The sequence below is a fragment of the Limulus polyphemus genome, unplaced genomic scaffold, assembly GCF_000517525.1.
Source record: "Limulus polyphemus unplaced genomic scaffold, Limulus_polyphemus-2.1.2 Scaffold240, whole genome shotgun sequence".
Classification (NCBI taxonomy): domain Eukaryota; kingdom Metazoa; phylum Arthropoda; class Merostomata; order Xiphosura; family Limulidae; genus Limulus; species Limulus polyphemus.
The window spans coordinates 148,005-159,113 of record NW_013665850.1 but is presented as its reverse complement, the minus strand read 5'-3'; the positions used below and the strand labels follow the sequence as shown (position 1 = coordinate 159,113).

General features: G+C 30.0%; 1 protein-coding gene across 3 annotated transcripts in view; it reads right to left on the bottom strand.

Moving 5' to 3' along the window:
• Window positions 1-664: 664 nt before the first annotated feature.
• Window positions 665-11,109, bottom strand: part of LOC106478681 (moesin/ezrin/radixin homolog 1-like) — a 51,925-nt gene continuing 41,480 nt past the window's right edge. For all 3 annotated transcript variants that reach the window (XM_013939239.2, XM_022382310.1, XM_022382311.1), the window contains 8 exons: window positions 10,372-10,518; window positions 7,332-7,428; window positions 6,689-6,852; window positions 5,831-5,940; window positions 4,645-4,805; window positions 3,413-3,635; window positions 2,888-2,988; window positions 665-2,692 (listed from right to left, as the gene is read on the bottom strand). In XM_013939239.2, coding sequence (XP_013794693.1) covers window positions 2,528-2,692; window positions 2,888-2,988; window positions 3,413-3,635; window positions 4,645-4,805; window positions 5,831-5,940; window positions 6,689-6,852; window positions 7,332-7,428; window positions 10,372-10,518 — 1,168 coding nt within the window. In that variant the 3' untranslated portion in view covers window positions 665-2,527. The remainder of the gene's footprint in view (window positions 2,693-2,887; window positions 2,989-3,412; window positions 3,636-4,644; window positions 4,806-5,830; window positions 5,941-6,688; window positions 6,853-7,331; window positions 7,429-10,371; window positions 10,519-11,109) is intronic.

Sequence of the window (11,109 nt, the reverse complement as noted above, 5' to 3'; positions counted from 1 at the left end):
TCATTAAGATATTTTCAATGAAAGCAGATGCCAATTACAGGATTGTTGGGGTCAATCACTCCTGTTTGTTGTGCATGATTTTATGCTAAAAACTGACACCACAAAAAGTTGGGGTTCCAACATGCTATTGTTTTCATGAAATCAACTAGAACAACATCTTGTAAATAATGTTAGACTACACACATTAGAGCAATTACTCAGTGAAATAATGGTGAACACTGAATTTATTTGCTTTGCTGCATATTCTATGTGGAGTTTCTTTTTCCTTTGTTTATCTTATACATGTATAGAACTTTATAGATAAATACAATTACATAATTTGTTTGTTTTATGCTAAACTACAATAACAATGTTTTTTTCTAGTTGGAAAATGATATGTACAATAGTAATTAAAGACCTGCAATTTCAATTTTTCTAAATATAATTACTGTGCTTTGAAGTCAACAAATAGTTTATTAAGGAAATCTTTTAATGAATTTCTTGCTAATGAGATAAATTGTTTTACAAAACAATTTTGATTGATTTTAATTAATTAATTAAAAATACTCAGTTTACAAGTTAGTCTATCATGAGAGAACAGCTGTTGACATCAAGAGTTTAAAAAAAATGTTATTTCTAAAAAACTGAGGATTGAAAGTCTAAAAGAAATAGTAAGCAACTGTTCTTCACATTTTATTGAACTTTTATTGAACATTTAACTTTATAAAATCTTCCATAATAGACTAATTCATTCAGCAATACATGTAATTCCTTTTGTTTTTTTCATCTGTATTACAATACCAAGAATGTGCTGTTGTTAATAAAAATTAGTTCTGTAATATCCACTTGAGAAAGAAAATATCACCATCTAAACTATCATTCCACTCATTTTATTGTAACGTTGTACACATTCTTGGATGATTACGTAACACCTGATGATTTGAATATCAGCAGTTAATAAAACACCTCCGAGAAATGTGTCAAATAAAAAAAAAATAATCCGACATAGTTCAACAACTTCATTAGCTGTGGTTTGAATGGAAACAAAACTAATAATCAAATTCAACACAGATGGAAAAAACTTTATATAGCTTATCAACATTTTTTGTAGACTTTTACAGATCTCTTTACAAGACAAATTTGGCATAATTTTTGAACAGCTTTTCACATAAATGATAGATGTGTAATTATTAGGTAGCTACGTGTGTGTATATTGAAAAGACGAGTCTGAGATTCATTAATAGCATATACTTATGATGAGTGGGAGGAGGAATTGTTAAAAATTAGTTTCCAAAATTGCAAGTGTAAAAAAAAATATTCAATTATTAACTTTTCTCTAAAGCATAGCACTCTTCAAACTTTGTAACAGTTTACACAACATTTTCATAAATATTGTTAGGATAAAATTATTTCAAAAAAAAGTATAAACTATATGCTTTTATAACTTCCAATTTTCAGAACTACTTTCAAGGACATCAAGCTTGAATTTGTGTATTTCAAATCATGTGATCTTATTAAAATTATGACCATTAAGAAATACATCAAACACATCTTTCCTGTTGAACCTTGGATTTATTCTGCAACCTAAGTAAAACACAGCACAGAACGAGTTTTTGATATTCTATTTTCGATCGGAAAACTTTAAAATCTTTTCGCTATGTATTGATATTTTGGCGACACAAGGCAAAAATATTCAAATTATGATCTTACCAGAGCACCAGTTATGAACACCACAATCTCACACATTTTCTCTCATGCTTCACTCTCCATTTTTTGATATGCTTAACATGCTAGGGTACATGACCCATCCCATTAACAAGAAACTGAAATTCTACTATCTTCAAGTCAAATATAAAGAAATTAAAATGACACCAGGAGGAGGATTAAAAGGTGCAGTCCAGAAGAAGCATGTACAGCAAGGTGATCTCAATTTTACAGGAGGATACATTTCAGGAATAAGGGTTCTGCTAAAAATTATCAATGGAAGGGAATTACTTACAAAAGTTTCCAAAGAAAGCTTTATACTCAAGTAAACTTATTGAAATAATTTTTTTAATACTTTTTACAAGCAACTCAACTTTGACATTTTTGCAAAAATGACCACTCAGAAAAATAAGGAAGTTACCAAGCCCAAACCAGTAGGCATCTCAACAAGTTCAAGGGCGTAAACTTGTATTAAATAAGATCTGGCAAGTGTTGCGACAGTAATTTGTATCATTTTATTACAAGGTTTCATGCAGGTCCTTAATGCAAAACAGTTACCTATTTCATATATATAAAAAATCCACTTAGTAAAAAAGTTCCTGATATTATAAAGATCAAGAATAAACACAACATTGAGCACACAAAGATCAGCATGTAACTTACAACTTTTTCTTTTCTAAACTGTAATAATATAGCAATAATTTTCTATAAGGAATGGCTCATTTTGATTTAAAAACTTAACAATACACATGTTAGGTAGAACATGAGGCACTAAGTCCAGCACCGCTAGAGATAGATTCTAGCCAATTGCTACATACAAAACAAGCCACTATCAGAAATCCTTTCACAAGTTCTCAAACTGATCTACTCTTCGTTTGGTATTCCCTTTCCGAATTTCTCGTAGAGTTTTGTACTTGTCTCTACCCTGACGCACATTTTCTTGGTGCAGAAGGTCATTTCTAGTCAATTTTGTGTCATCCTTGGCAGCAGATAATTCTTTGTTCAATTGCTAGTAATAAAAATAAAATTTAAAAAATTATAATGACATAAAATATATTGACATGTAAAGCACAGTTAATATAATTAGCATAAGCATTATAAGAAACCCAAATCTTTCATACACTTACACATAATCAACATTGATCTATTTCTGATGAATATTAAAAACACTGAGTTGTATCTGTTTTTCAGACACAGAACAAACCTTCAACTGGTCCTGCAGATGCTTTTCCTTGGATACCTGTGTCATTCTGTCTTCCTCTGGACGAAACAAATTAACATCTTCTTCTTGGTATAGCTCAGCACCTGTAGGAATGTCTAAATATTACGTTATGGTTGTGCCATTTCATTTTTGAAAAATTAATTAGTCCAATTCACCTTTTATATAGAAAGTATAGATTTGAGTAGCAAGTAAATACTGTGTGAATTATTCATACATTTTTTAAAATTACACACATCCCAAAACCACTCATTAAATTGTAAGAAATAACATACATTCAATCCTTGATTATTCCACAAACTGTTAAGTACTCCACACATCTAATTCCTAAGCAGCTCATTGATTTCACTACTAGCATAATTTGTATGCTTTCACATAATGTGGATAATATATTGCTTTGTTCAAAGTCTCAACAATTTAGTATACAATACTATATATTATATAAAAAAAATTCAATTCTTAGATTAAATTTTTTTTAGTTTGAATATATCAAACAAATGCACACATTACCAATTTCTCCATTTGTTAAATCATCATTCTCCTCATGCTCATTCTCCTGCACATGGTGGTGCTGGGGGGTTGTTGTAGCAGCCGTAAGGGCAGCAGCAGCTTCTTCCTGACGCTTACGGGCTTCCTCCACTTCTAACTGGAGTTTTCTGGTCTCTTCATCCTTTTGAGATACTTCCTCTTTAATTTTATGAACTTCATCTTGTTTAGTTCGGATTGCTTCTTCCTACAAACAGATTTAATAAAATCTTAATTAATAAAAGTACAATTCTCCAACAAATTAAAATTTACAGTATTGAGGTCCATAAACAATTTTAGACTATTATAATTTAAAATTTTATACAGAAATTTTACTTTTAACTCCTTGCTTAAGATAGGAGCATACTTGATACTCTTGCTATTTTCTATTGAAATGGAAAATGTGGGCATACTTAGATAACAGTTTCCAACCCAAGAATCGAGTGATACATGATTCATGGTGACTTCCTTCAACAAAATATATAACTCAATGAAATAAAAAGTTGATATTTTTTCATATATCAAAATTTTCAGTTTCTCCTGGTTATGAAAGTTAAAAAAAATTGAAAACATTTTACTTAAATGTTTTCTTTTATATAAATATAATTTTTAAATCTATTTAAATACTTTTTTTTTTAAAAAGTACAACCTAGCTTTAAGCAAGTAGCTTTCTTCACAACACTAAGAATGGAAATTAAGCCTACAGATCAAGTTTGGTAAAAAAGAAAATGATTTAAGAATTAAAAACATCAAATAATCTGCAAAACTGAAACATTAATGCAAGCTTTTATTTAACTTGTTCTTTTGTTAGTACTAACCCATTTGCAAGCTGTCTTGGATTAAGAACGAAATCCTACTACACTACAACGTATAGTCAAATCAAGTTAATGACCAGATTTCAAGTTCGATTCTACATAGCCCTAAGAATAATACTATGATATTTTCTCATTATTTCCTTGAAAGAAGATTGCAATAAATTACCTAATTTTAAGCATGAAATATCTTGAGAACCAAAAACTGAACCAAAGTTAAATACTACACAGATTCTGTAACATAAAACAACTTTATCACTTCTATTACCATTTACGGGTATGTTATTAGCCCTTTCATAAAAAACTGACAAAATAGTTTTATTTCGCATAGTTTTGTAATTTGAACAATGCCTCAAATATACTTCTACATTCTCATGAATTATTAGCCAAAATCGTAAATCTTACTAATTTTGCTTTTTCTTCTGCTTCCATGGCTTTATCCTCTTCAAGTTTAAGCATCATTTCTTCAAGTTCATTCTGTTTCTTTTCTAATTCATCTTTTGCTGCTTGTAACTGACGTAACTGTTCTTCCAATCTCCTAATAGTTTCTTGGGCTTCAGTGAGCTCTGAATGGCATAAAATAAATATATAAAAACCTCTATACTTTATAACAATATCAGATTTTGAAAAATCCCACAAATATTTAGATTAACCATCACATTATAAAGCCCCCATGGCAGATTGCAAGTTAAGCACCCTAGCCACTAGGCTATGTTAGGCCAAGAGGTAGGTTTCATAATTTATTAGCAACAATACAATCACAGGTTATCTTCCCATGTTATATTTAAATTCTACCTTTGTTCTCCTTTCAGAAATTATATGATACCTTCTGCTATTCTCTAATCCCATGTTCAGAAAAAATCCATCATAAGACTCAATAGTTAAGTTACCAGACTGAGTCTTATTAAGTGAAAATAAACAAAAAAGGAAAATTATTATGTTAGAAAACATGCAAATAAGAAACATGTTTTCAGATTATTGCAAAACACTTAAAAGTTTAGAAACTTCCATTTCATAAGAAAGAAACAGATCTGAAACTTGGAAGTTTTTTTGATTTTCCTTTTAAACAACAAGTCTTTGAATTTGACATCAAATTAAAATATTAACTGTTTCAAATCATTTGAGCTATAAATAACAATTGAATACAAAGACAACATATTTGCAGCTTTTGTTTTGTATGTGAAGTGATTATAATTTGGGGAGGAGGGGAGCCAAAAATCAAAATTAGCAGTTTGGATTTTATTATTACTTTATTAATAAATATAGATAGTAAGATTCTAAATCTGAACATTCGAATTTTGTTTAAATAATACAAGATTCTGGAATGGCAAGAATTAATCTAATACCTTAGACCTGAGTGTAGCAAGAGGGGCAACATGTTTATCAACTATATATTTCATTTGTGGCAAGTTTCTGAGCTTGCAAATACACACTTACATTCCAAAGTAGTAAAAATTAGACTGTCATGAATAACATACAAACAAGTCGCAGCTTTTTTCTCATTTAGTTGGTAAATATTACATTTTAATTTAACTAATTGCTAATCCTAACCATACAATTTAAAATACACTTCATCAATAATTACAAATACCCTTTTGTCTCCTTTCCATGTCTTCCTGCATTTGTTTCAACCTCTCTGCATATTCTTGTTGTTTCTTTTCTGCCATTTCTCTAGCTTCTATCTCCTTTCGTAATTTATCTCTGAGAATAACACCATTTCAGTGAACAAAATAAACAAGTGTATGTCTCATCCATAAATATAAGAACAATTACATTCCCTTACCATAATATAGTATTGCAACTCACAAACGAAACAAAACTTATTACCAAAGCATAACGTCCTGGATTAAATTCTATGAGAAGTGCAAAGTCTGTAATTGTATATCCTACATTGGTCAAATCACTAACAATCCCAAACTGACACTATTTTAAGTCACTAGTTTTAACAAACACAAAATCATGATTTTAAGTACCAACATTTATTTCTTGAAAGCCAAAATACATGTACAGTGAAAAGTTTAAGAAGTGTGTGGTCATCCTTTGGAAAAGCTTGCTACAATGGAAACTGTAGATTCAAGCAATAATGCATAATCATGACCATCTATAAAAGCATGGTTAACACTGGAGGAAGTGCTCTCAAGGTTAATACATGACCTGAAACATTGTCCTTAGAAATGCAACTAATCTCAGGAAGTCACCCACTGAACCAACAACTAACATGACTAAGGTTGTAATCTTTACACTATGATGCTGTTCTTCACAGACAACTGTTCTCTTACACCATGACATCCGAAGAAATATTACGTCAGTGTCATCATGCACTCAATGGCTACTTGATACAAGAATTCAGGTATGTACAACTGCTACATTTCAGCTTCTATTAAAACCACTACAAAATTAAAAATTTAAACTTTAATAAAGGTTTACATGAGAACCTTTAAAGATTTACCTCTCTTGTTGTTTTGATAGCTTTTCTTCACGTGCTTGGGCCTTCATTTGTTGTACCTCAATTGTATCAGGTTTGCGCCTACGCATATATAGTTCATGGTTTCCCATACAGAGGGCTAATATTCTTTTGTTTATTCTCAGCCGAGGAGCAAAAAAAACAAAATCCTGGAAAAGACAAACATTAATACTAACATTAGTGACTATTATAAATAGGCTTCCATAAATCACTAGAGAAAATTTCCACAAAAATTTATAGCTTTTTTGTTTCATAAAACACACGTAGAAAGTTAAATATATTTAACAAGTTATATCAAATAATGTGATAATTAATCAATATTAAAACAAAATTATTTAGAATGACAGCATTCACTCACACAAAATAGTGTATCAAGTTTTAAAGACAAACTTATTTTTAATACCATTTCACATATTACTCATTTCTCTATTCTATAAAATTAGTACATTTTAGACATCAAATAACATTCCACAACTTCTACAAAATTTTGTCTGGAAAAAGTCCAGTGTGCCTGACACTTGAATAATATACATGAAAATTCCGTTCAACAGTTTCTTTCTAAGAAGCATTAAATGATAGCCAATTCAATACTAATCAAAACCTAAAGGAAACTTTCACCACAAATTACCGGAGCTTTTTTGTCAATCGGTTTGATGACAAATTTTCGATCATTAAAAGAAATGTTTCGTATTTCACTCCATGGAAATCCAATCTTTGGAGTCAGCCTAAAAAAAACAAACAAAAAAAACAAAACACCAAATTCAAACATTTTCTTTCAAAATATATATTTTACAAGCAAAATCATGAAATAAAAATTAGATCATACCTACAAAAAGTACAGTATAAAATAATTTTCTTTCATAATTCATTCTAACATCTCCACATTTATGAAAAAAAATCACTTTTTTTTTTTATATTAACTATCAGGGTGTCATGATATAAAAAACTGTTCATTGTAGATATTATTGATTAATGTATTTTTTGAGTGAATATTTTATGACTGTTTAGTTTTGTACATAACAAGAGAGTCAGAAGCAATTATTTTAAAGTAAATGTTATGACAAGTTTAGTTATGTAAACTGGTAAGTCATATGTTGTGTTTATAACTCACTGATGTAGAGATTATAGAACATTGCGTGAAATTTATTGATGCCCTGTATATAGTGAGCAGACGATTAAGTAATAAACAAATAAATAGTGCAAGATGAGCGAGAATAGTAGACAGACAAGCAAATACAGAGCAGACAAGGAGTAAAGTTATGAGAAGGAATCTGGCCAAAGAAAAGTTAAACAAAGTTAATCATCATAGAAGTGGAAGACCTAACAATTAATATAGGCCTAACAGTTGATTTATTAAAGTGAGACTAACAGTGTTGAAAGAAATAACAATAGTTTATTTCACAGAGAGTTCTAAAGTATTTGAATTAGCCCCAGTTGACTTTGACAAATAGACATATGATTCTCAGAAATAGAGAGAAAAAAAAAGGAGCAGACAATTTTAGAAGCATAACATACAACCGTGGTAATTGACGATAGTGTAAATGAACTATACTCAGATAGTTTGGCTACAGAAATAGAGAAAAAGTCTGGCATGTCAACTAAAATTCTAAAGCAACTGAATAGGCCTAAGTGGACTATTGACAAGAAAAGAACTATATAGTGTTTATGATATGCCAATAATCTCTTTTGTGTGAATAATTTGTTGTACATACATTTAATTAGTTCCGAATATATATATTATTTTGAAAACAAGAGTGAGTGCTGTTTGTTTATTAATTTATTGCTAAAACGTTAGACACCTACTGCAGAAGAACCTAAACACAACAACACACATATTATACTTATACTTACAACATAATTATAACTAAAAGATTTTAACCCTTTCGTGACAGGTCACGGGTGAAAGGCCATATCATCTCGTTTGTAGACTCGCATTCAAAATTTTATTGAAATACTATTTCATGAATTTATGTCAATAATTTTGGCACCAAACTGTAGATTATAATTCAAATTTTAGTACTATATATTACTCAATTTCTTGATTTAAAAGCAAATATTAAAAACGCAGATAAAACATCGATTTTTATGTATTATGTGGTGTGTTGAATGCAGCACTGGTTCAAATTAGATGTTTGTGAAGTCTATAGTTTTGAACAAATTAGAAACTCAAATTACTGATGTTGATAAGCTAGAATTTAATACAAGAGCCTTGTATCTTTTCAATTTACTAAAATATTGCTCATGTAATAAATCAACAGTGGCACCCCACCCACATCTTTCCATTTTTGGAAACGCTCCCTTATATACACTTACTTCTATATATGAAATAAATAACCAATAAGAAGCTCAGAATGACCCCCTAGTGGCTTTCCTAGCCATTTTAATGGGCTTGGATGCCATTTCTTTCTTTTGAACCAATATTTCAACGAGGTAGGTTGTTTTTAGTCTGCTCGAAATTTCATATTTTCTTAGGCTAAAATACATCTTAGTTACTATGCTTAATAAATTATAGTGGAATTCTATGGTATTAATGTAGTAATTTATGCTTTTTTAGTTATTCAAATATATATTAAACCTACAAAAAATTATTCATATCCTCCACGTGCAAATTTTTTAAAGGCTTAGCAACCTATGTCAAGCAGCAACCGAGTACAAAGGTCATAACAAGAAGAGATAATTGTTTGCATTACTCCTTTATTTACTGTTCTATGTTTTAAGAAAAAACTTATTTCAAAATAACAATAATCTGTATAGATATGTAATGTATAATAATTGAAATGTGACTATTTTACAAAACACTGGTCTACTAAAACACAGCCAAGATAAGTTACTTTGTACATACCAAAGGTCAGTTTTATGTTATTTGATACGGTAACATGAGTGTACATGTGCCGTGTCATTGTAACTTCTGTATCGTTAGCCAGGCATGGCTGAAAGGTCAATATAATAAAAATAAATATAAATAAATGTATAGCATTATGAGATTAAAGCTATTTTGTCTAAACATTTATGTTTTTGTGTTATAATTTATGTTAATTCTAGAATGAAAGAGGCATAATTTCTATTTATTTCCAAACTCTTTTATGGTGGTTGTGAGATCGGTCAAATCTACCAAACTCATACAAATTAATTACTGAAAATAACTGATAAAATAGTTTTTTTCTTAAGAAATGTTTGAAGCATAAAAGTATTTTTCATCTTAAAATGAAAATTACTTTGCATGATAGATAGGCGATATGTAAAAAGAAAAAAAAAGTCACAAGAAAAACATTACTTCACAAACCTTAATAAAAAAAAATCTGATGTTTCGCATATGAAGGTATTGTGATGTTTACTGATAAACTGCCAAATATCATTAACATTCACTTACTAGTTTAAAAGTTATAGCATGAAAACTATAACAAGCACAAAATGGTTACCTGGTTGGTCCTAGGGACCAAGCCCTTGCTGAAAGTGTTAATTGACTGTTGGCAAATATAACTTAGTTTCTGACACAGGGCAAGTACTTAAAACTTAAACATCTCATTTTTTCCATAAGCTTTCACACATAAATACTACAAGTATACAGAAAGCATTTAATTAATAACTTTTATGCAAAAATGAAAATAATCTACATAACAATTAACACTTCTAATGTTAGCAAACCATTAATACTTTAAGATACAAACTTGTCTTCTTTTTCATAGATATTCAAGCCCAGAGCATCAACACCCAACCAAAGATCTGTTCCCTTTTTGTTCTTGATCTCAAAGTAATTAACTCCATACATTTCCAGGTCTTGGGCTATCTTCAGGTACTCCATCATGGCATCCTCCCTGCATCAAATTAAATGTGTGAAATTACAAATTCAAACTAATCCAAAAATTGAATTTTCAGTCTTGGACTAGAATACTTTAGTACAAATATCCATCTTAATGACTATTCACAGCTATCCATGAGGCTAAAACAAGGGACTCTGTGGAATCCATTGGGAGGTTATCCCTGATACTAAGCTCAGAGGTATATTGGATTCACCACCAGAATGCTATTCACTAAACAAAGGTTAGAAGGTATCTACTACTGTAGATTAGGAGTATGTTGTTGGATTTGACACTAAACTACCCAATATGTTAGTTCAATGGGTACATTACATTTACTATTAAGTAGCTGTCCACAAGACCAAAATGAGTACTGGGTGAGATCTAGCACTAAGAAGGTATCCACTAAACCAAATGTGTATATCGGACAAAGCACTAGATGGCTATACACTAGACCAGAGGTTCCCAAACTGTCATCCGTGGCCCCCTGGAAGTCCATGATAGTACTTAAGGGGGTCCACAGTAATATGTCAAATTTATATAGTTACCATTATAAAGACATTATAAAAAAAAAAAGAAATATATATATATATATATATATATATATAT